The 27,589-nt window shown below is 31.4% G+C and overlaps 2 protein-coding genes across 2 annotated transcripts in view; both read right to left on the bottom strand.

The window, feature by feature from the left end:
* The window catches only part of LOC143914642 (COMM domain-containing protein 4), a 29,549-nt gene extending 23,442 nt beyond the window's left edge, over positions 1-6,107 (bottom strand). The window contains exon 1 of the mRNA XM_077434932.1: positions 6,042-6,107. The gene's annotated coding sequence lies outside the window, so the exon portion shown is untranslated. The remainder of the gene's footprint in view (positions 1-6,041) is intronic.
* A 1,915-nt stretch (positions 6,108-8,022) lies between these two features.
* Positions 8,023-27,589, bottom strand: part of Tk (Tachykinin) — a 61,495-nt gene continuing 41,928 nt past the window's right edge. Inside the window, exons 2-3 of the mRNA XM_077434542.1 lie at positions 10,372-11,321; positions 8,023-9,077 (exon numbers count right to left, since the gene is read on the bottom strand). Coding sequence (XP_077290668.1) covers positions 9,028-9,077; positions 10,372-11,317 — 996 coding nt within the window. The 5' untranslated portion in view covers positions 11,318-11,321 and the 3' untranslated portion in view covers positions 8,023-9,027. The remainder of the gene's footprint in view (positions 9,078-10,371; positions 11,322-27,589) is intronic.

Here is a 27,589-nt window from a genome sequence, read left to right as displayed (position 1 = left end):
AGAAAACCGCATAGATACAAAAGTCATATTTAGTTAAAGAATCAAAAGCAGGTGCAATGCTGCTCCAAAGGATATGAGCTTTGTCACCGTATCTATTCCTGTTCGACTTGAGCTTTATGCAAACATTGCTTCAATGCTCAAGTCAAAAGTTCAATATTTCAAACAAACAAATTCATGACAAACATTTTGAAAACGGAAGAGCCATAAAGGATAATTTATTTATGTATCATGCAATTTATATTGCATAAGTTTTATATTGCATGAGTTATATTGCATAAGTTTTACTATCCTAGGATTATTTATAACAGTAGTGGCGAACCTTTTTACGTCCGCGTTCTATAATTTCTAAATATTTATTAACTGGGTGTCAGGCGTGCCAAGAAATTTTTAATGGAAGAAAAGAAAAGAAGCTTTCAAAACTTTTATGAAAAGAATTTGAACAAAATTTTTGTGAAAATTAAATTATTATAAAACTATGAAAAAAATACGGTTTAAAAATAATCTGAATTTTAATAAAATCAAAATTGAAAATCGTTCTCATGTCCTAGGTATGCCATCCCTGAAAAATAAATAAAATCCGTTCAACCAACCCTCTTCGAAAATTAAATTCTACGTAATAGTAATATAATTTAATAATAAGCATTATTTTAATCATCATCATTTACAGCCATTCACCATCCACTGCTGGATGAATGCCTCTCCAATACGCTTTAATTCGTCTCTGTTTTGCGGAACTCTCAACAATTTCACACCACAAATTTTTCTAATTTCATCCACCCATTTTCCTTTCATCCTGTTATATTCTCTTGGGTACCATTCTAGCACTTGTCTCGTCCACCCTTCTAGTTACGTGACCCTCCAGTTGCATTTTAATCTCTTCACTCTCTACACTATATCGTGACGTGGGAACATGAGAGAGAGAGAGAGAGAGTATCCACAGTCTAAGTGCATTCGAGGTTGAACAATAGACCTCGGATTAGCCTAAAAGAACTCAGTAAGTGCCCGAACAAATGATACGCTGGAGTTTTCACAGACCTGGGCGAGTGCGTGCGTAAACAATAGACTCGTCAGGGTAGACCTGAAAGTGCCTAGACAATAGACACATTAGTGGATCGGGGAAGCTGTGTTGTGCAACTTGTATTTTATAAGGAGGTACATACGGTATATCAGATTATTCTGGAGTGGGCGGTGGTTCCATGTGGACCTCTGGGATCATTGAATAAATGCTGTGAAGCAACTTTAGCCTTTCATTTGGATCCTGAAACCACCCCTACTCAACACTATATCAATACCCTCGTTATACTTCTCACTTACGTATTCCATTTCCTACATCTCCTCGTTATGCCGAGCATACAGCGTTCTATACTTCATTTTAATCATACAATAACATAATTCGATTAAAATAATGCACTACAGGAAAATTGATACTATATAAATACTATATAAACAGTATCACGATAAATAAATACAGAAATAAAATCAATTCTGAATACATACATTGAAAAATTTAAGGGTAAATTTTGATGGAGGTTGAGTAGTTTATGGTGTTGGTCCATTTTTGCGCTGGGCGAAGTAAATAGGCGAATATATCATATTGACGACGGTTTTGTATCGTATTCGACGTTGTCTAACATATTCGTGGACTAAAAGCGGTATTTCATATGCAAACTAGAAGAAAATATTTCAACGGGGAAACAGACTTATGACAAAATGGTGGCTGGATAGTATCAGTCATATGAAGCAATAAATCGTTAACGTCGATCATTTGATTTGTGATAGAAACTTAAAAACATATAAAAAAATAAAACCAACACGTACACGAGAGATATTTACATTGTTACTATGCGAATTCGACAGTTATATTCATTCATGTTTTGTGGATATGTAGTTAGTCGTTCGAAGTTTTCCTGACGGCTGTTTTCTTTTCTCTCACTTTCAGTTGAAAGCACAAAGTATTTGGTGCTTGTTTCAAATTACACTTCAAAAGCCTCATGTAAATATTGTTTTAGTTCAAATAATATGTATTTTAATTGGGTCTACGTGACGAGCCAGAATGTTAAATTACAGAAAACACAAATATCGGAAGGCAAAGATCGAAAATCGAAAGATCTTAAGTCGAAAGATCAAAAAAAAAGGGTGCATGGTACATACTCACGTACATACTCACTTAATTTGCGCGAGCAGGGTACAACAGGAACAAGAGGAACAGGCTTTTCCTCCCGTATTCTGCGCGCGCACATTAATACGGGAGGAAAAGCCTGTTCCTCTTGTTTCTGTTGTATCCTGCTCGCAAATTAATTGAGTATGTACCGTTTACCATGCACCCTTTTTTTTTGATCTTTCGACTTAAGATCTTTCGATTTTCGATCTTTGCCTTCCGATATTTGCGTTTTCAGTAATTTAACATTCCGGCTCGTCACGGAGGCCGATTTTAATTATACATACATATTGTTACGTACGCCGCGGATTAAGCGAATAGAATCCCAGAGACTATGTGACCGTTCAAGGGTTATCTGTTAACGGATTAACTAAGTGCTTGCACTTAGACCAACGGATATCTGTTAACGGATTAACTAAGTGCTTGCACTTACTTCCAGGATTATATCTGGACTCTAAGTGCATTTAGGCTAAACAATGACTGTTATTAGTCCTTTCTCAGAATCGGTACGTGGAGACCCAATGTCGTGGAAATACATATCCGAATACGTGACTATATGTACAACAGGTAAACAGATTAGACGTCCTGAGAGATCTACCCTTTATAAGGCGGTACGTAGGCGATATCATGTAATTTTGTGAAACGACTGTTGGCCTTTTACTTGGATCCTCCACCCACGCCTACGCAACAATATGTACAATATGTTTTGTTGGGAAAATTAAATTTTAAGTTTATATGTTTAACATGTATGTATGTACAATATGCAAATTTTAGTAGTACCTTTGTCGATTTAAAAATAATGATTATTATTATTTATGATCAAAATTTCCATGTATTGACTTCTAAATATAGAATGAAATTAAATTGAATAAAAAATATTTAAAACTGTAAAATATTCAATTCTAGAATAAAATTAATAATAAGAAAATTCTACAATTTTTAATACATTATAAAATTATAATTTTAAGTCAATTTAATATTTTTTACATCAAATTAAATTATATAGTAGAAAATGGATCTACCTCGTTCCATTTACTTGAAATATCTCGAGACTCGTTTTACCGACTTCTTTGGTGTGTCTCGTCGTCGAGTTTGTACATACATACATACATATACACATATGTTACAGTCGAAGTGTATTTTCGATTTTAATATATTTCAACTGACTTTTTAAGTCATTCATATTCGAATACAATTCAACTGCTAAATTATATCTCTATAAGCGCAAATATACTTTCAACAATGTGCGCCAGTTGTATTATAACAGCTGAGTTTTGAAAGCTGTGATGTTTTTGCGAATGCTTTAGAATTCAATAATGCGTTAATATTACGATTAAATGTAAAGAGTACCGTATTACGATTAATCTAGGAATGTGTTCAAAACAAAAAAAATGTGACTTTCCAACTCAATTTACTAGACGAATGACGTTTTCAGGAAAACCTAACCTCTCTATCTTACCTAGTGCTCACTTATAGTGGAACTGTATTTTCAGTTGTAATATACTTTGACCAATTGGAATAAAATTCGACATATCAATCAACTTACGTGGGTTATATTCGGAATATATTCCAACTAGTCAAAATATATATATTACAACTGAAAATACACTATAACGGTAATTGATACCAGGTTAGATGGAATATATTCCAACTAGTCAAAATATATTACAATTGTAAGATACACTTCATCTCTAACATATATGTATGTATGTATGTATATGTCACAGTGAAATTATATTTCAAGTGAAAATATACTTTCACTAACGTTTCAGTGAAATCATATTTTCAGTTATATTTTCAGGGTTGGTTTTATTCATTTAAGATTAGATTGTTAGGGTTGGTATTATTTAGGGGTTAGGATACGTTAGGTTAAGTAAGGGTTGGCCCTATTCATTTAAGATTGGGTTGTTAGGGTTAAATTTATACGTTGTAAATTCATTGTTTGATACATTTTCACTGCTTGAATTGGTGAAAATATATTTTCACTAGTGAAAATATATTCACTATGTAATATATACGAAAATGTTATACATAGTGAAATACTTATTTAACAAGATAAACATTAACTATTAAAAAAATATGGGAAGAATTGATTGCTAAACGATTTTTAAATATTTTTAAGGTGTTTTAATGCATAAAAATCTATCAATGATCACAATATATGCTCGTATATTAAAGATAAAGATACATACATGCATAAAAAACAACATCATTTTTGTATACAATATACAAAGCCAACTAAAGCAAATTTATAAGGATATTTCAATTCGGTTGAACGGAGCTCACCGGTAGCAAATACAGTTAAAATATCGATACAAATAAAATTGAAACCTATGAAGTTGGCAATATTCATACAACATTGAATATGACCATAGGATTCAAGTTCCTTAACTTTATATTACTGTTATTTTATTTAAAATGCCTCAATTCTACAGTCAACTGACTATTTGCTTACGAGCATATCAAAAGTTTATCAATTACATTGCAAAAGTCAATTTAATTTTTTGTTGTTTTAGATTCATACATAGATTTACAATTATAAAACGATACTAATTTATATACGTTTGATTTTTCAGAATGGCCCGCTTTTGGATATTACTGTTCATTGTATGGTACAGGGCTTTCACTATAGTAAGCACCGAAGACTTTGGACAACCGACAGGTCTCGAACCATTAGAAAGATTAGAAAAGAGTTCAAATGATGTCAACGACAATGAGTTGTCGAATGAACAGGAAACAGAATCAAACAGTCAAAGTGAACTTCACTATGAAGGAAGACCCGAGTACAAAAACGGAGACTTCAAATTAGAAGAGGATATTAACGAATTAATGAGAGCAATAAACCTGTTATCACCGAGAGCAATGTTCGACTTAAAACTGGGCAATTTGGGTAATGAGGATGTATTACTTAATGAGGACCCGTTTCTTGAAAACTTATATCCATACGGTACGGAAGACGGATTCAACACAAGGGGTGATAATGACGATTACAGACTTGACAAACGTACGTTTAGATCATGGGCTGGGAAACGTATTGCTCCATTATCTAAATACGAAATTAAAAAAGGGTTAGATTTCAGCAGAACACTACCAAAGAGACCTTCTTTTGTGTCATGGGGAGGAAAACGTTCAAGCAATCGAGGTGAGGTATCAATTGTGAAATCGGATTTTAAAAAGATTCCATTCAACAAATGGGCAGGGAAGCGAACTTATGACTATGGATCACGACCTGATAATTTGATTAAAGAGTACGTCGATTATATTTCTCCGTTGAAAGACATGACCTCCATTGGACGAAAGCGACTCAAATTCAACACTTGGGCAGGCAAGAGATTCGTAAATGAATTAAACATGTCAAAAAATGACGAATCGAAAAGAAAATTTCAACCTTGGAGTGGAAAATAAACCAATCATATGTATATGTATACCCTATCATTGACTTAATGACTTGGCAACTTTTTAAAATCAAATTATATTGGTTTTGGTCATTTTTAAAAGCTTTGTGATTTTATATATTTGAGAGAGATGTGTTGTACATTTTCATCTTAGGAAAATGTTGTGAATACGCTCTAGGAAATATTGGCTGGATTTCCTAAATCTTATTCGCAACCGTATATGTATGTATTATAAAATAAAAATATTGTGTATATTTATATAATGTTATATTAAGGATGGAACTATTATTGTATAGCTTTAACATAAAATAAAATGACTAATCAGATACATTTCTAAAAACCATTATTTAAATTTTAAAATAAAATACGTATTAATTTAATGTCATATAAATGACGAAAACAAAATTTTCATAACATAACATTACAAATAATTTAAGATGAATCAAAAAATCATATTCTTAAAATTTTGCTAATGAATACAAACATACCTCTGGAATCCGAGTTTATCAACTGTCACTTTGACAGTTGACTTTGGTCGTAGCACACGTCTTTTTGTCCATACTACGCAAATAATATGAAATCTTTTTTTTGTAATTAAAATAAACATAGAATTCATTTAGAAATTTAAAAAAGCTTCCCATTTTTACGAGGCTATTCTTAGTTTTTAGCAGCTTAAATCAATTATTACAACTCAAAATATTTGTTAATCTATGATTTATTGCATACTGCCATCTATGTACAAAAGACTTTACTATTTTAAACTTTTTTTTGAAAATAATAATAGATGGCGCAGTTGTTCGAACGACTGCAATCACATATATTCTAATATAATATACAATTTCGAAAGAGACTAGATTCAGCATGTTTAAGCTGGTTATATTACAAATACTAACCGAAGCCGAGTAAAACAACTATTATAATTATATTTCAGGCATCAGTCGTTTGTTATTTTATATTTCAGAAAAAAGTATAATAAACATTTTCCTTAAAATATAACAAAATCAAATTAATAAAATCTACTATAAAATACTATATCCAGTGTGCTTGTGATGGACTTAATCTAAAGTGACCAAATGTTTTATGTTCAAATGTGGGACTTACCCATAAAAAGTTTTCTAAATCTATACAGAAAGCATTTGATTTTAAATATTTGGGAAAAAGTCTAGAAATTTCCTGTTACGCGATCAAATACCATGAATTAATAACATTATTAGCCCAATATATAGGCTATTGAAAAATGTCCTAAAATTTCTCGCAACGTCACTTTAATAATACTAATTATTATAGAAATACGCTTCATAATCAATTTTCATATCCAGCATTTTTTTCACATGGATGGGCCTTCAACATAATCAACTTTTTGACTGATCAGTGTATACACTTTAGAGCTAGTTTGCATAAAATTTTCAACTGAAGCATAACTGCAGCCTTTGACTCATTGTGTGGGAAATGGATAAGTTAACGCTGGCTCTCGTTATGCAAATTTTATCACAAGCAAACACAAACCCACCCCAGTAGGTTGCAACGAGTGCATCGCTTCGCTTTCTCGATTTGACTATATTTTTTGAACAAAGTGTGGGAGTCGTTTACATATTTTACATGAACTTTTAAAACTCAACCTTCATAAACAATTAGATACATGCACATGCATATTTCCAGCATTATTTAAACGAACTAACATGTTCACTAGCTTAAGTTGTATTTAAACCGTTTGATTATTTACCAATTAGTTAATTTGTGTATCGACAATGTTGTATTAAGGAATGGCCTTATTTATAAATGAAGTATTACTGCTAAAATTAGTTTGTTTGTATATTGTAAAGTGTTGTGGTTAAACTATCTCACTGTGGTCTCACTACATATTATTGCGAGTCAATATCAGTCAGTTATATACATATGTATGTATACATATATACCTACATTTAAACTTAGCCCTATTCTGTTTCTCAAATTAGTTTGAATTGTTGAGCCTAACATCATACTCTTATTATAATTTATGTACATACTTACGATGCCTTTTATGTCCGTATAATATACATATGTATTTACATATATAAATTCCTTAGTAAATCTTTATGAATTAAAAAATATTACTCTTTTCACTAAAACTTCAATTCTTCATACCTTATATATTTATTTTTATTACAATCAGTACAGTGCTGCAGTAGTTTGTTAAAAGTTGTACCTATATTTGGTGAGTTTCTTTGAGATTTTCTTCACTCATATTAAACTGTATGAAAAGTATTTCAAAAAGAATCTCATTTCAACATTGTTTTCTTTTGAATTAGTGAAACTTTAATTATGAAAGAAGTATTATTTGCTTCTCTAAGAAAAAAAAATGAATCCATGTTTCTTAGTAAAAAATGTATTTGTTATTCAAACTGATGTTCCTTCTGAAAAGAATACATTATATGGGTATTATATTTGAAAAATTGTATCAAAAGAAAAATCACTTCAAACTTTGGGGTATTGCCTCATATATTATTATTAATAATTAATTATAATCATCATATATTAATAATAAACATTATTTAATAATATACACTTCAACAAAGGTACATATTCTATCATTTTTAATATTACAATTACACATAAATATATATATTATAATACAATTGTTTATAATATATTCAATTGTTTAAATTAAATAAATAAACAAAATAAATTAAAACCAAAAATAAATACTATCAATAAAATTGCATAGGAATCGAACATGTCGACGTGAACATTTTGCCAGCCACACCAAAATGCTCAGATCTGCATTATTTCTATCTAAAAGGAAAATAAAGCATAGATATATGGATTATACGTAAATGAATAAAAAAAAATCAATTTTCGCACATACTACATACACACAACACGTGCAGACACGCACGCGCAAAGCTTCAATACTGTAGATTCTACAGTGTAGAATTAACAATGAATTCGTATCGTTTGTTGATTTCAATTATAGTTTCGAACACATGCTGTTTACACGGCATAGGTACAAATTGAAAATGCGGTTGACGGGTACGAGAACACGATTTGTTCCGATACATAAAAAATCAACATTGTAAAATTTTCAAGCATAAACAAAGTATTATTCGAAAATTCACTAGAAAATGCACACATTTATAAAAATGAAAAAATTAACATCGACCAACGATCCAATTCGGCACGACACGTCTTAATCGCACACTCAAGCCGATTAAATAATCTTAACAATGCTTAAAAATATTATTCAATTTCATATACTTTTTACTCTTTTTGCAAATAAATAATGAACATCTCAAGCAGATATTCTTTGAAAGTATATATAATATAATGTAAAGATCGAATAATTGTTTTCAATTATACAAAAATATTATCAGGCTATTATACATAGGTATACATAGATGTAAGTGTGTTTTGTATGCAAAATAAGTGTCGGTTCATTCAATTTTCGTTTAATTAATTCAGACGGATAATGCGTTTTTAAATTTTGACAGTTTTAACTTAATCCTCTTCGTTTCCGTTGGCACTGTTGATTTTTGGAAGAGCTGCATCTGAAATGTTAAAATAAATATGTTTATATGTATATTTTATTTATACATATATTACCAGTTTTTGTTCAAAATTCGACCTTCGGTACTGCCGGTAGTACCGAAATATAATGATTTTAATTTTATATTACTTGAATTGTTTTGAATTTAGAAAAAAAACGTTGTATGGGCTAGTTTGTATGGAAAGAATGAGTCAACACTCGACATTTTTTTTGACCTGTTATTCAAAGAAGCCGCCAAATTTATCATAAATTTAAAATAAAATATAAAATATAGTTAAAATATCGTACTTATACCCAAGATTATTTTCGAATACTTATGTATATTGATTTATAACATTATATATACATATATTTATTTTTTCCCTTATATTCATTTTTATGTACTATGTTTCTTTTGTTTGTTTTCTTATGTAGGCCATTGTTTTCTTCTTGTAATGCCACAATGGTCAAAAAAAAACTATAAATAAATAACTGGCAGTTAACAATAAAAAGTCTCATTGCCTTTTTTCGGAAGCCTATTTTTTCAATTATTTGAATACATTTAATATATAATTTCGAAAGAGACTTTGTATGTAAGGTTTAATGTATGTATGCAAGGTTTGGGTGGTAGAATCCGTGACTTTAAATTTAATAAAATGAAATGAATATTCAAATAAAATTAAATAAAATAAAACTATTCAAATAAATTTAATAAAATGTTTACTATTAGATTAGCCACGCTTGATCGGTTTATATTACAAATACCGAGCGAAGCCGGGTTAAACCACTACTATATAATATTAAAAAGCTAAAAACCATCCACACAATAAAACCTTCAAAGCAATGAGCCCGCAAAAATTTATTTACTTTTTTTTTACTCACTCATCAGTAATTCGAGCGGTAGATTGATTTAACACATTTTTTTATAATTTAGAAATCAATTAATTAAAAATTTAGTTAACAGTTAATTAAAATAATTAATGATTTTCGGACAATTAATTAATTAATATTTATTTATAAATTAATTTTAGTCCATTAATTGCTTAAATAATTCAATACTACCACTAGTAGAACTCTTTTAAACGGTAATACCGGTATCGGAATATGTCACATTGTTTGGAATCCCTATATATGTATATAGATATGTATGTTTAAATTTTAATTTGTTTTAGTGTTCATGACTCAAACAAACAATTAAAATGATATTACTTTAACTAAAAAAAATTTTCATATAAAAATTCGGAATTAATTTCATTTACCGCTGTTATACATTTCTGACTCGAAAATAATTACGGAGAGATTTATTTTTAACTCACCTGGTGCGATCCACTTTTTCCCTCTCATTCCCACGAATCCGCTAGGTCCTTTCCGCTTTTCGTAAGACGAATCTCCATTCCAAGTAAGCTTATCTTCCAACATTTGCAATTCGCTCGGTCTTGCTTCGAACATCTTCTTGCCGCGAACTCCCACAAATTTTCCCCTGAAGGGTGCGAGATCGTACGGTCCTTTCTTGCCCCTCATTCCGAAGAAAGAAGAAGTAGACGGCATCTTCTTACCCCTGACTCCGAAAAATCCCAAGCCCTGAGCTCGTCTCTGCTTCAAACCAATCATATTGTCAGAAGATCCCATATCGTAACCATTAATAGGTTGCTCGTGCGAAAGATTTTCAGACCTCTCAAGATCATCTTTGACAAGATCAACTTCATCGGCTTTCTTCAGTGCCTCCAACATGTGAGATGCATCGCCACTCTTCTTTCCACGCATGCCTTGAAATCCCGAAGGACCCCTTTTATCAGAATAAGCAAACGGAGCATACTCGAACTCCCTCTTTCCGCGCATTCCTTGGAAGCCTAAAGACGGTGCTCTCTTCTCTAAATAATCATCATCGAACATGTCAGCATAAGCTGCATACGCCGAAGGTCCCGTGTCCATCAAATAAGTCTTCTTTCCCCTCATGCCTTGGAAGCCCATGGGTGCTCGTTTGAATCCGACGTGATCCTGATATCCGTAGTACAGATCGGGCCTCTCCAACATGGCATTCTCCAAATTGGCCAATCTCGATTCGTCTAGGGAATCTATGAGGGACATTTTATCGAATGCACTCATGGGGATCGGATTCTCGTCAAAGCTAGCATAATCGACACTCTTCTTGCCTCGCATCCCCTGAAAGCCAGACGGAATCCTCTTGTTGCCGATATCAGCTTGGACCATAGATGCAACGGTCGCCAACGTCAAAGTCAACCAGATCGTTTTCGAGGTCATTTTACTGAAACAAAAACGCAAATAAAATAAATGAAAATATGTAATAGACGTCGTTCTATAAATTTTCGTGAACGTAATCGAATTTGAAAGCCACCGTAATTGATATTCGGTATATTGACAATGTACGGCAGTACCAAATCGAATAAGCAAATCGAGTCGATTCCGTTTACTGTTTGTTGGCTTTTAAGCTAATGAAGGTCTGGTACGCGCGATCAACTCCATATATACATATGTACATACATATATATATATATATATATATATATATATATATATATATATATATATATATATATATATATATATATATATATATATATAGATATGTATATTCATACTATTGTCAAAATTTCTCCACATGCCATTTATTTAATACGCATAGTTGAACAATTGAAGTCGTTCAATAAATACTGGGGGAAAAATCTGCATGGTCGACGTATTATAAAATTTCGTGATTGAATGAATTTCGTCTAATACACTTTTCAACTGTATTTTCTTTATGTCTGTGGAAAAATATTATACATGTACATATACATATGGCCAGATGTAAAAAAAGCCTAGAGTTTGCGTCATTAGTAGGCGTCAAGTACAAACCCCTGGGTTTTGAGTACTCTCTGTAGGTCAACGGTGCTCACATTTGAATGTTTTCATCAGAAATGAGACGCCTACTTGTCTCAGTTGTACTTAAAATTTGTTATTTTCGAATAAAATATGCAAATTGATAATGCTTTTCGTTCACGCTTCACAAAACAGGTACTTTGTAGTTGAGAAATTAAAATTCAAAATATGTAACTAATGGAAGAGAAAATATTCAATGAAAGATTTTTTAATTTTTTCTTCATATTCTTAAATACGTGTACAATTATTACTTGTTACAATTATTATTATACGTGTATTAAATATATAAAAATAAAATTTTATTTAAAAGAAATTAAAAGATACCTACGCTTTTATTTGATGTCTAAATTTGTGTTTTATTACAAGTTTCTACATAGACCGAACAATTTTCCCATTTTTCTACATAGACCTAACAATTCAAAAATATTTTACAAATACAAAAAAATATAAACATATACATGTACATATATAATGTATATACAAATATATGTATGTACAATACCATCAAGACATCTATGGACAAATTCGATATACACCAATTTTTTTTGCGAGAAATACGTACATTTTTGCAGAATATGTAGGTGGGTAGCATATTTATAACGATCAACAAATCCAAGATGCTAGAAACTCAAATTTATGAAAAACGGGAATAGTTTGCCAATTTGGTGTAACCGTTTTGACCATGAAATCAGATACATTGGCAAACTCTGATACTGAACGATCACATATATCCAAGGTGTAGCCTCATTTGAAAGCATTACATGCTAACCACTGAGCTATGTTGCTGGTTAATAATATAAAATTAATATGATTAATTAAATTATATTTAAAATTGATTCTCTAAATATCATAAATAAAGGACCGGATATTGAATGGTAAAAAATGCTTTTGAGGCACTTTGGCTATTTTTAACCTCTTTTTTGCTCTTTTGCTTTCATTTGCAAATTCACTCAAGTTATGCTCTGTTGGAACATTTATTGTTATTTTGGTTTGACCGTAATCTAATCCTATAAATATGGAGACATCTAATGTTAAAAAAAATGCCGATAATAACTTGAGTGAATTTGATATAATAAATACAAACCAACATGAGAACTACTCAAATGCGATTTAACACAAATTATTCTATACAAAGAAAATTGCTTTATGTGCACATTTTATGCATTGAAATGATTGTCCGAATTTAAAAAAAATGCAAATAACGCACATTTATTTTCTTGGAAATTTGGACGACCACACAAATAAACACTTGCAATTATTATTTACTTTTTTTCATATAAATACTACAATCAATAAAGAATAGTGCATATTACATACATATTATATATGCAGAATTTGTACCTCTTACGAATATCTAATTAAAATTTTATTTAATACATTTTCATCTAAATTGCTTGACTAACACTGATCTTATACGAAAATATACCTATGTATGTAAGTATAGATTCATACGTATTCCACTTTTATACTGCTAAGGAACTAAACAGTTTTCTTTTACCTGTTGACGTTAACTTCAGGCGTTTCCAACATGTTTCCAATATATGTACACAAAAGATTCGTTCTCAAAATTAACGTATTATAATAATATTACCATCATTAGAATATATTCATCATAATCTACGTTAATTCTGGCGTCAAAGCGAAGGATTGAGGTGCGTTAACAAAGTGATTACAAAGGAAAAACTTCCGCGGGAAAGTTTTCACGCCGTGGTCCCGCAGAGTAAATTCATCCCAGTCGCTCTCGCTCGTTTTCCTCGAAACAACAAGAATTTTCCATTTGTTTTCCCCGAGATATAATAATATCATTCATAGTTAAAAGGATAGAAAGAGTAGTCGTCGATTTGAATGCGAAGTTTTTCAGACGAGAACGCACACAACATAACGGAAAAGCTCCTTTCCGAAGAAGATGAAATTTTCGATGATGCACACAGTGCCATTACACAGTTGCATTGAGAAACTTTAATAATAACATAACGTAATAAGATTCGTGCCATATCGAATACAGATAAACTACATAAAGTAGAACTGTGAATTCGCACTCTTATTATTATACGAGAGTTTACCCTGCGATGGATTCAGGTCACCGTATTTTCATTACAAAATAAATTCGCAGAGTGAAAATATAATAAAATTTAAACTTTCGTACGAATTCAATTCCTTCGATTAGATTAGTTTATAAAACTTTGATCGTACGTATGTATATACGAGCAACGACTCACCCAAACCCATTCCAAAGCATTATAGTTATGGCATTTAATTTTGTAAACAAGATGCAAGTCGAAATGACCTCAGATAACAAAGCACGCTATTATTATGATGACGGCTCAAATAATTCAAGTATAACAGCATCTCTAAAACCCTTTTAATGTGATCCGCTTTGATGATGTAGTACATACATAAATACATAACTACCCTAGTCAACAGGTAACAAACAGCAAGGAATATTCCTCATACAATATACAAATATATTTGTATATATGTATTTTACTATAGATATACAATATCTACTCACTGGAAATTTCATCTTAATTAATCAAAATGTGTCAAAGAACGGTCTGTATCACATTTCATATACTATGTATGTACATGCAGTTCAATCGTCTCTAATCATCCAATTCTGTAACACACGCGCACTTGTAATTTGAATAAGCATACGTAATTGAAGAATTTATATCATAATGAAAAAAATCATACATGAAATTGTACGCGTCTCGAGATGAATTTTCGGATGGAACAATAATAAAGAGAACAAAGTTGCTTGTTTTGTTCGTACGTTATATTATAATGAATACGTAAGTTTGTTTCAAAGCTATTTTCACACACAGACTTCAACCCTATCTTATACCCACAAATTTTATTCAAAAAGTTTTACAACTGTCTTCATAACGATAATATACCAAGAATAAACTTTACCTCTAAGTAATAATTAGCACAAAAAATATATGCATATATGTTAAGGTAACTACATATGTACATATGTACATGCATACACGCATGTCAATGCAGAAACAAAACCATTGATTACAGTTATGACGTTGAATCCGGCTGTATGTATTGGAATGGATGGATCGAAAGCTTTCTAGATGATTGTGACTCGCATTTTCCAAGAACAATGACTCTTCGATATGATTTTTCCCGTGTTCGAAAACGGAAACGAGCATCGTACGAAACGCAACACAACAAAAGAGCACGAAGTGAGGTTGCTTTGTCTCAGAAATGTATACACGGGAAGACGTGGAAGTTGAGCCAGTGTCGTAACTTTGTCCGCAACTCTACACCCCTCCCCCCCCCGGGAAGTAGGGGTGGGCGAATATACATATTTATTTATTAAAACTGTGTCACCCGCTGTATAAGCTGTAGCGATTTAAATTAATTTGAGAGCGAAGGAATAAATCAGGCTGCGAATGTACTAAGTCGTACTTTGACTTGCATTCGAATGTTTTTCTTTTTTATTCAGCTTGGGTTTTAGTATTGAATTAATGCAAAATTGAATCCAGTAGTAACAATGAGTGATTTAGGTTCGATGTAGATGTGTTTCGTGTCTGAAAGTTTAACAATTTAACAAGTTTAACAAAACTAACGAAAATTTAAATAGTTTTTCTGTTGACTTCCATACATATATACATGTACACACATAAGTATATGTAGAAGAGGTTTTCTGTTTCGGCTTATTTTTTTTTGCGTGCTGTTGTTTATTTTTTTCGCATTCTTTATTCCCAGAGTTCGTATAAAGAACTGCGCTTTCACGACTATGAGCAGGTGGGAAAAAAGGGAAAGCTTTCACAAGTGTGTCATCAGTATTTTTTATCCTACGGAAAAATAGCTCTACATTAAAAATAGAGTCACGAGCAAGCTTTATTCACTTCCAACGACAACTATGCATCCCATTTGACAGGATCATATGTTTATATCCTTTCAAATAGACTTATAATTTAACATTATATGAGCCGTTACATTTGAACGTGGCGGAAGTCCAATTTTCAGTTCCAAAAACACAATTTCAATTTGAATTGATTCCCAAATTGCTAGCCGTACTTTTAATTTGATATGTCCAAAATCTCGGAAAGGCTGAGTATACGTATTACAGGCCACCAGTATTTTTAAATATTGTAAAACGCAAAACATTATATTTAATATATTGACAGATCTTTCTCAAAATGAAGAAAAGTGGACTTACACTAATTTCAAATATAATGGCTCAAATGTTACAGTGATTTCAACCTATCAGGGAAAATATACTTTCACCAGCGTTTTAATGAATTCATACTCCATATACTTTAAATTTACTTCTGATACTTTTATTAATGTTGTGTTTTATTCTTCTGCCTCCAACAAAAGTTTTACAATATCTTCTTCAGTGTATAAACGTTTAATTACATCGAAAGGCAAATTTGATGATGTTAGACCAACTTTTGCTATTTCTCCAAGCATACCTTCATATAGGAACCGTTTGATTCCTGAAGCGAATACTCGATTTTTCCAAGCATCTAAGTTAACAACATGTTTCCAATATCCTGACTGAGTTAATGAAAGTATACTTTTACTAGTGAAAGTATAATTTTAATTGGGTAGTTCAATCAGTGACATGCCTAGAAAAATTTGGCCCGCATGCAAGAGTTATCAAGTTACCCCATTTTCTTTTCAATGAAATAAATAAACTTGCAAATTTTAAATGTCCGTATTAGCCTACATGTAAATTTAAAAATATCACATATTATATTATAATGACATTTTCTAAACTTTAAATATATGTATTAATATTTGGAGATCCCCGAGGGCATGCACCGCATACCCCCGCATCATAGTAGTTACACCGCTGGCATTCACTGTAGCATATTTGTACATAATATACTATCGCAACATTTTCCAGTATTAAATACATCAAGGAATATACAGGAATATAAATAACAGACATTTTAATTTGAAAATAATATGTAGGTAATGATAAACAACATACTTCGATATTTTATGAATGAATCCGTTATAAGAGTAGGCAGTACACTACTCTATATGTACATACATATATACACTCCTCGTGTCTTATTAAAATCGAAATATCCCATAAAGGCACGCGTAATCCCATCGTAACGCGATCGTACGTAATATAAGGTAGATAATCTGCTTAGATTATCAAAAGGCCAAAAATAAATGTATCTGACTTGAAGGCACTTTAATAATTTCAATCATTAGACGAAGTAATATCTCTATGAAAACTAAATTTAACTCACATATTATCTTATTTTTATATCGAGTACGAGCTTGTTAGTATATTTATGTTTAAAATAAATTAGATACTTTTTGATTTGTTGTTTATATTCAATAGCGATTTTCTCTTAATTGAAATGCAGCTTCTGAATTTGACGTTTTTAATTTTAGACCTTTCGCGTTGATCCCAGTCAGTATTCTAAACAAAGCGACGGGTTGCCACATTGGGAAAACTTTGACACGGAGACAAAGACGTTGATATCAGTATGTGGGTTTAACTTTTCAGAGGAGAAACGCGGATAAGCTTCGCCAAACCCGTGCGAAGCGCCTAAGCCCCATTAGCACACACTGAAGACCGAATTTTAGAAGTTCCTCAGCCGAAAAGCCTCCTAAACGGGAAATTCGCTCCAGACAGCCACGTGTATTGAATGAGCTTGGGAAGAGGCCTCTTAATATTCAATTGAGCTACCTCGTTCAAATTGTACATAAATGTCACCGTCGCATCTTAAGAGAGGACAAAGTTCATTTTTACAAACCTCCTTTACGTTTCACTTACTATTACAATTCAGAGGACTTTTTATCTCTTATCCGATCGTTTTTAGTATAGGACTAAACATCTTACAAAGCTTTGAATTCAATTCAGTTCAAATTTTCAATGAAGTATGAAAATTAGTATCTAAGGTCATCGCAATAGCAGTTTGGCGTTCTGTATTTGAGGCTGGAACTTAGTCCAAAAACAAAGTAGGCATTATCGATTTTAAAGGATCAATATGAGCAGAAGCTGGCCAGTCAAAGAACTAATATGTATATATACAAAATATATTTCAAAATTATTCCGATTACAAGATGTTTCTCTAATGTTTTACTTATGTACGTATATGTACATGTAAAATATATGACTGAGTAGGTCTTCATAAACTTTTTCAATCACGTTATTAAAATAACTAAATTTAAAAATAAACTTTATTTTTCATTTTTAACATAATTTGTTTTGCAATTTTGCTAGGAAAACTTTCAAACAAATAAAGCTTTGATAAATGTTAAGATCACTTGAGTGCTTCGAAAATATTTTTGACGTCATTGCATTAAATATTTTACACATCAAATATGAATTTAATTAAAAAAAAAAACCGATATGACGCATACAAACACATCGGCTACGAGAACGTTCTCGATGCACGTTTGAGCGCTTATATAGGGAAACATTTTGGATTTAGCGTAAGACTTTCTTGCGGTTGTCGGATTTCGTTCATAATTTGTTTATTGCTACAAAACTTCTAAGCATTAAAAATATAGAAATAATATAAAAAGTCAAAATAATAAAAAATGAAACATTGTTTAAAAAAATATTAGTATGTACTTCCTATTTACGAATTCTATTCAAAACCTTATCAACACTAAGTTAGTACATAAACAATACAAACATACATAAATGTTCAGCCTTGTACGTCCTACAGTAGTACATTATTTATTTACATGACATTGATACAAGGATTATACTGATTTATTTTTTCGTGAAGAGCACACATATTTAAGATTCCAAAAAATAGAAGAAATGCGATCAAGATAATCTGTCACTTCCGATTAACGGATTTTCATTGTATTTATCATATTAGTTGATATTAATCTGAAACTTAAATTTCAATACGCCGAAAGGTTTCGTAGAAAAATATAAAAACAAACTTCAAAACTTTTCAGTAAAAATACTAAATATTGTAATAATATAAAAATATTGTACTTTCATCTGTAGTAAAAATATTCAAAAAAATTATTATATAATTTTAATCATATCTCTTACGCGTAACAACGTTTCAGCCTACTCCATTGATTGAATAAAATTGAATTGAATTGATTGAATTGATTGAGATGATTGAATAAAAAATTTCAATAAAAAGAAAACCAATAGTTGGAGGGTATCGATTCTGAATCCAAATCTGTCAAAATTTCTTACGATCACAAAACTTCATCAATTGTTTCTACCTATGTATGTAGATTAAGGAAGGAGTATGTGAGGAACAAAACGGTCCTTTGGCTTGTTCATTAAAAGAGAGCTTCTTGACATGGTAAAACGTCGTAAAATAGAATATTTTGGCCATGATATTCGTGGTCCAAAGTATCGCCTTCTACAAACAATAATAGAGGGGAAGTACATAGAAGGCAAACGGTGGCTTGGTAGAAAGGCTGTCTTGACTTCGGAACATTGGGTCATGGATGGAACTTGGACTCGAGAAATTAAGAAATTGAAATCGATAATTTGCACCGGCTATAAATAATGTCTGCCCATGGTAGTCACCTACAAGCGAATACGGATTTGGCATTATAAGAAGAAGAAGAAGAGATAGATTAAGTGCAGATTATTTCCATGATAAAGAATAAATGCATATCAAAAAAAAATCTCATTACATGAGACTATGAAAGCATTCGCAGGTTTGAATTATTTCAATAATGCTTTACGAGACAACGCATCCAAATTGCCGAATTAATTTAAATGGATCCGTATTGATTATTTATAATTCGGCGATAAATTCCGTAAGCTGATCCTGTCCCGTCAGACATAACGAATCGTTTATATAAATAAGAGCAATAAATAATTTTAATTTTACGTTCGTAAATACAGCGACCTAATCCCAAAAATTAACCGACAGAGAAAAACGACCAGGGCGCTAATTGCGCCCCCTGCAAGACCATCAGGGTCGACAAAACCCAAAAGAGGACTGTACAGGACTCAGCATACGACATCATTCAAGAGTAAATCTTATTATTTAAACGCGGCAAATCTTATTAGTCAGCTTTCGCCTCTCTTCCCCGCCACCCCATACTTTGTTCTCCATTTCGTCCCTATAATTTTTCGCTCGGCTTTTCGTTATACTTTTCACCATAACTACAGATTTTTTTCGTACCTTTTTTTTAATTTCATCTTCTTCCAAAACTTTTTAACGACCAAAACAAAAATTGCCGAAAAACAGCAATCCGAACACTTTCGACATACATTTTTAAATTTTAATTCATCAAACAAATCTGTGTGAGACGTACATATAAAGCCTTCCTTCAACAAACAATTAAAAGTAAAAACTTTCATGTATAACAAGACAGGTTCATATTATATTATAGAGGTTTATTACATTTTGCTTGAATATGTGAGATTTATTACGTTAAGAAAAATCCAACGGTACGTGCTGAAAATTCACAACAATTTTCTGGCAAAATTTCACACGTCACACCTAATAGTTTGCGGCTCGTGGGAATTCCTCGCACTCAGACTTAACACTTCATTAGGAATTATTAGTCTAGTTTCAGGGGTTGAAATTAAATTTCATTATAAAATACTAAGCTAACGTTAACAGTGCAATTTATCGATAGCTACACATATTAATAAAGAATCATATCCTACCGCATATCACAATTGATCACGAGCGAGATAAATAAAACAAACATTCGCTTTCGTACATATGTACATACATAAAAAACACAATATCGCTTTGATTTATGCAAATTTATTATTTCGATCGCGATACAAACTTGCAAAACTCTCCTAAATATTGTACGCAGAATCGTTATCTAATATATGTGGTATATTTTTCAGATAAATTCCGGAACGAACGAGTGCCAATTTTGTCGCACGCTCTCGATACGGAACAGTGCATACGATAATACGAAAAATGCACTAGTGAAACGTTTGGCGAATTTGCAATTTTAATTCCGAGCTATTTGCATTGCAATTCCTGTGAAAATGCAGTCGCACACATACGCCATATTCATGCTTAATAAAGAACGTGATCGAAACATAAAGTATTGATATTTCCATTGTGTATGTAGTTTATGTGCATCAAAGCATTTAAACAAAATTCAGATATTGAATATTTGAATGGAATTATGTAGTTTTTTATAATGGTATATTTCATTCTTTCATGAACATACTAGTTGTTAAACACACGAACAAATCTGGCCAGTTATAATATATGTACACAATAGAAAAAAAAAAAAAAAACTAGTTTGTTCATGCACAAACTATTAGTCATTAGCTTATTCCCGAAACGGAAATTATAGCAACTTTGTAATGCGGTTTCCATGGGATTTTCCATACTTGGCGTTTTAACATCTCAAAGATTTTAACAGATAAAAAAATCATGTGACACCTAGTAGGAGCAGAGAAATTTAATTTCTCTAGGTAGGAGTCTATTTGAATATAGCTTTTGACTGTTATCAATACAATATTTCTGTAGTACTGTTGGTCAGACTTGGATATTTGTGATTTCAAGTCGATCGTTTCTTATCAGAGTTTGCCAATTTATCTGATTTCGTTGTTGAAACGATTCCTCATCAAATTTGCAAAACCATTGTACCCACTATGTCACCACTATTTGAAAATGGTTTTGAAACTCATAATCTATAAATTTATACATATATGTATCTACAAGTTTAATAACATAGGTGTCGCTCAGTGGCAAACTGTAATGGCATCATTGGGAAAAAAAGAAAATAAATAAACAATATACATACTTGTTAAACCACTATTTTCAAAGACCATCCGGCTACCCAACATGCTGTCTGAGCATCTTGATATTTTTACTGCCTCATACATTTGACGGGATCAAACTCCGATAATACGAAATGCAACTATGAACGCATTTCCATTTTATATTAAATCAGCCGTCAAAGTGAATTTATTACATATACACTTTGAGCCAAGCAAGAGTTGAGTACCTTAACCAGCATTTTATGAATATAATATATAATTTAAGATCCAAACGATTGGTTTTAATTAAATCGCCTACCGTCTAACGCGAAACTTTTTCATCAAATTACGACCATACAAATAAAAACAAAAGAAAATCAATTTAAACTTCGCATAAACTTGAGTAATCTTTAAATTTAAAATTTACCGTTAATTGACAAATTAATTACTTTCTCCCGAAACACACAACCCGCTCACGCCATCATCAAGAGTAAGAACTCCAGCTACCGATGAGTAAAACTGTTGTTTGGTAGACATCTTAAGGTATATATATATGTATAATAATTCCGCGTTTTTACAACGCGGCAACAAACCGGCGAGCTCAAGAGGATGCGGCCTATTTATTTCCTCTCAACAATAAAGTTGCGAGTTCTCGACGTGGTGGACCGTACTGAGTGGAGACCGTAAACGTGATTGAAGTCGTAAAGCCGAGACAGGTCAGGCTTCGCAAAATTCCTCCAAAAAGAAGGTTGTATCGTCAAGCTCTGAAGACCGATGATTTCTCGATTCTCCGGCCGTAAACCGGAAGCTGCCTTTTAAGCGCTCCTCTCTACTCCCGCGGTGAATAATCTCGACAATTTGAGAGGGCTTTCACTTTACATGCTTCTTCCTTTCGGGGAAAAGCGCTAATTTCGCCGTATTCCCAATCATACTAAAATTTTCTTTGTTACTTGAAGACTGTTTGAGATAAGACTTATGTATGTATTTCGTTCTTACAACGACTTTGAACAGTTTGATACAATGTAATAAAATACATAAAAGAGTCAATAACTCAAAATTTATATACAAAAAAAATCATAAAGCTTATTTATGTACATACATATATACACACGTGTGAATTCATACAATGTTATGTCATTCGAAATATATCCAGCGTCTATTAATTCAAGTCATTCATATAAGAACTAAATTGAACTGATTTGTATCTTAAGTAAATGTAGCATTTTACGAAATTATAAAATATTCATCAGATTGTCTTAACAAAATCATAGTGCCAAAATTTACTATTAAAGAAAATAATCATGCTTTAAGAGTTTAAAATTTTTTTTTTTTCAATTTAATTGCCAATTTTTCAATTAAATTAAATAAATACACTAAGTCTTATAAACACACATATTTTTCATATGTGTGTAATCAATTTATTTTTCAATCTAATATATAATTTCGAAAGAAACTTTGTATGTATGTACATATGTAAGTTTTGTTACGAATAATCCGTGGAGCTATCGAAAACATCAAATTTTTATTTTCCTTTTTCCTTTTTCAGTTCCGGATCCGGATTCGTGTTTCAGTTCCGGATTCCGATTCCTTTTTCTGTTCTGAATCCAGAATCCTTTTTCATTTCCGTTTCTGGATTCTATTTTCAGTTTCAGATCTTGATTACTTTTTCAGTTCCGGATCCGGAATCCTGTTTCAGTTTTTTTGGATTCAAATAAACTAAATAAAAAACAACTGATTGTTTACTATTAGATTAGCCATGTTTAAGCGAAATATTGAACGAATCCGGGTAAAACCACTACTATATAATATATGATACTATAACATGCACTATTAAAATCTTTCGTATATGAATATGTAATATGATCTAATTAATTTGACACCCCTTGTTCTGTGGTACATTAAGAATGCGAATAAAAAATTACGAAACTCAAACACGCAATAGCATATCCAGATAAAAAAATATTTTTATACCATTCAACTTTATAGAATAATGTAATATTTTAATACGAAAACTTTAATGGAACAGTTAAGATGTTATCATTCGGACGTGTTATCCTTTGTTTTAATAGATGCTATCTCTGCGCATTGTTTGAGGTCAAAAGGACCCGTGGGCTAAGCCTCGGGGGAACCCTTAGCCTCCGTTTAACTGCGCCAGGTGTTCGCGCGTGCGGGTCGCGGTCCGTTTTCCGGCACCGACGGATCCGGAAATGAACGTCCGGCTAAGAAGTATTAAATATTTAAACGGAGACAGCTTCCGGAGACGCGCCGAGAGGATCCAACGCCGAAATTTTGACAGCACCCTTCATCTAACCAACTAATGCCAAATAAAATTTCTACTTAAAAACAAATCATTATAAAAATCACTCAAAATACGAAATCAGTCGAACTCAGTTTGAAAAACAGTCGAACCTAACAGAACGCACCTGGTCAATTAATGATATTATCAAAGGACATAATTTCAAAAAGTTTCTCTTTTAGTATAGTATTGGAAAATTGTACGATATGTTTGTACATATATGTAACATTGAGATTTATATGAAATCCTTCAGATTTAGTAACATGTTCAGTTCTAATGAGCTTATGTATGTACTACATATGTATGTACTCTATGTATATAGGTATGTTTCTTTATTTAATACAACCTTATTACATATTGTATACGTAATATTCCAAAGCACTCCTATTCATATCCAAATCCTCCTCGTCTTGAATATGATGAAACAGATAAAATCCCTAGATATATTAAAAAAAAACTACTACAATTAACTCTTACTATTGAAAAACTGAATGTTTATACGCATAATTTTCACTATGATATTATTTCCCAAATATTTAGAACATCCACTTGTATAATATAAAGAAGACTTTTCCTAACATCAAATGTGAATATACGTATATACAAACATACTTATATATATGGACATACATATATTCGTATTGACCAAAATGTATGTAGTAGGGAAAAAGAGGAATCAAAAACGATTCCCGAGAATTTTATCTCACAAGGCAAAAGCACAGCACGGGTCCCTCGAGAATAAGGTGACTGATTTTGACCCTAGCGTTTTCGAAAAACGTTCCTTTTATATACGTTTTTTTATTATTATGTCACACACTCACATGGTAATAGTGGAAAAATTCTATATATTTTAATAGACTCGGATCAAAGTTCAAAGGATTCCTCGGCTCGTTTCTAAAAGTAATATAACACATAGTACATATACATACATACATAGAATATACCTAAATGTCAACGAAGTCTCACAAAAAGTATTACGCACGTCTATAAAAGTTAATTCGGTACATAAATATTATATGTATTTTAATTACATTTTCAACACGTACCGTACCGTACGTATGTACAAATATACGTAGGTATCTAAATATCACGTCCGAGCAATTAAGTGTCCCACAATATAAAAACATATTTATTAAGTCTGGCGAACAATAAGAAAAACCTTTTGTGGTTAAGTGAATCGTGCAAGTTGATGGGAAAAACTACTTTTTTTTCTGCCTGGCTCCGATACTGTATCGAAGCGAGGAAAATCTATTCTCTCATCTAGACACTTTCGCTCGTAATATGACTACTCTGGTTTTGACATGAATTAATTCACTCATAAGTTGGACATGTTCGAAATAATAAACATACGTACGTACATAAATACATATTATACATCGACATATAAAATTTAATTAAAACGTATGTATGTACATACGTATATATTCGTTTGAAACAAGCTAAACTTTTCCTTTGACTGAAGTACATAATTAAAGCTAAATTTTTCAAATGTATTTCTTTCCTGAAAATGGTAAACAATTTGAATTTGCTTTTTTATATAAACTTGATTTATATAAAAAATTCAATTAATGGGAAGCCAAATTTAATTAATTATACGTGTTGGCAGATTTTATATAATTTCCACAATCATAACTCTTGAAATTTTAAAACGATACCAAAGATTATCAACATCCTTACATATCCAATTACAATACAGCTATAGGCTATTCTTCCACTATTTTACCATTATGAACATTTGTCTACCATCACATTCACATTTAAAAAAATTGTAAAATAGAAAAAAAAATTAAAAAGAAAATGTATCTAAACATCATATAAACTGGTATTATTTTAGTAGGCAGTAAATTTTTTTAGAATGATCATTTTATTGACAGTAAATCAAAAGTGTTTAGAAGTATTTTCTACCAAAAAACATTGTTAGTTGTTTAGTTTCATTGAAAATAAGAACTGAAAATTTCCTCCAAAATATAAGACGATTGCATAAATTCGTGATCAATTTCCATACATATATTTTGATATAAAATATATTTCATGTACTTTTTTTAACTGAAAATAGACATGAACTTATGCAATCATCTAATATAATGAAATCAACTTAAAATCACTCAAAACGCATACATAATCTGTTATCAATTAAAAACTACACAGTTTGAAAAAAAAATGAGTAAAATTTTTATCACGATTAAAATAGTATAAATAAACTCATTATTAATATTACGTAATATATAATATAATGTATAATACCTCTAGTATAATAGTAAACGTGGTGTGAGAGAGCGAAATGAAGCACAAAACGATTTTAATCAAATAGTACGTACGGGTCTAAATGGAATTTTAGACACGTTCGCCTATTTTCTTGCAAATTAAAAAGGCTTTCAACGAGAAATCCAGTTAGGGTTGAGAGGAGTTGGAAAGCGTTTACGTTCAAATTAGATTTCGAATGCAGCGACGAGTCATTTTGCTCATATCCGGACGATTGAGCTGCATTACCACAGCCTCCATGCATTATTTCTCTCGACATGGTGACACACCCACCCACATGTATGTATGAATAGTGTCATTAAAACCTTAAAAATTTAATCAACTAAATTTACATGACACGACAACACGAAAATATATCATTAAGCTTTGATTTAATGTATTCCACGCAAACTCTTGAGTGCAATGGAAAATATTATACGGCACGTACACGTATACATATGTAAAATTTTAGTAACTACTTTTTTAGTAAAAAAAAATTACATCTTGTATTTACACATGTAGTTTATTTGTTCAAATTCTCATAGAGGACATTAGTAGTTTCCCCTTATATATTTCTCGTGCAGACTCTACGCTAATCCATGAAGATTCTCATCATTTATCCTTTTGCATCTCAATAATTTACAACAAATCTTCACCCTTGAATTATAATTATAATAAAACTTTCCTCTTTAGAAAAGCTGACTATGCTACAATTATTCCAATTTTAAGCGATATCAATTGGAATTCACTTTTGTCCAATTTAAATATTGATTTAGCTTGTAAAAAATTTTACGATACCTTACAAAATATTATTGAATGCCACGTCCCTTTTACTCTTAAATCTAAACGTACCAAATATCCCCCTTGGTTTACATCGTCTCTTATTAAAATAATAAAAGAAAAAAACAAATTCCATAAAAAATTTAAAATTTATTCAAATCCCTTAGATTATCAAAGTTTTTCACTATTAAGAGCTCGAATTAAAAAATATTCTTTAATCTGCTTTAGAAATTATATTTCTCTTATTCAAAATAATATTAAAACTAATCCCAAATCATTTTGGTCATATATAAATTCAAAAAAAAATACCTCCTCTTCATATCCTTCCGTAATGTATTATGGAAATAAGTCGGCTTCACATGGTTCTGAAATCTGTACCATTTTTGCTGACTATTTTGACTCCACTTTCAATAGTGATTCTACCATTAACCTTTCTATCTCTAATACAGATACTTCTTCTTGTAACTTATCTACTTTTCATTTTGACTTATCTACTGTACTCAGTCACATCAACTCTCTCAATGTTAATCTTGGTGCGGGTTGTGATGGTTTGCCTTCTTTTTTCCTTGTTAAATGTGCTGTCCCATTATCTCTTCCCATAACAATCCTTTTCAATCTTTCTATGTCGAACGGTAAATTTCCTGACTATTGGAAATTATCTTACATCACCCCTATT

The sequence above is a fragment of the Arctopsyche grandis genome, chromosome 7 (assembly GCF_051622035.1).
Source record: "Arctopsyche grandis isolate Sample6627 chromosome 7, ASM5162203v2, whole genome shotgun sequence".
Classification (NCBI taxonomy): domain Eukaryota; kingdom Metazoa; phylum Arthropoda; class Insecta; order Trichoptera; family Hydropsychidae; genus Arctopsyche; species Arctopsyche grandis.
This window is presented reverse-complemented; position numbering and strand designations above follow the sequence as displayed.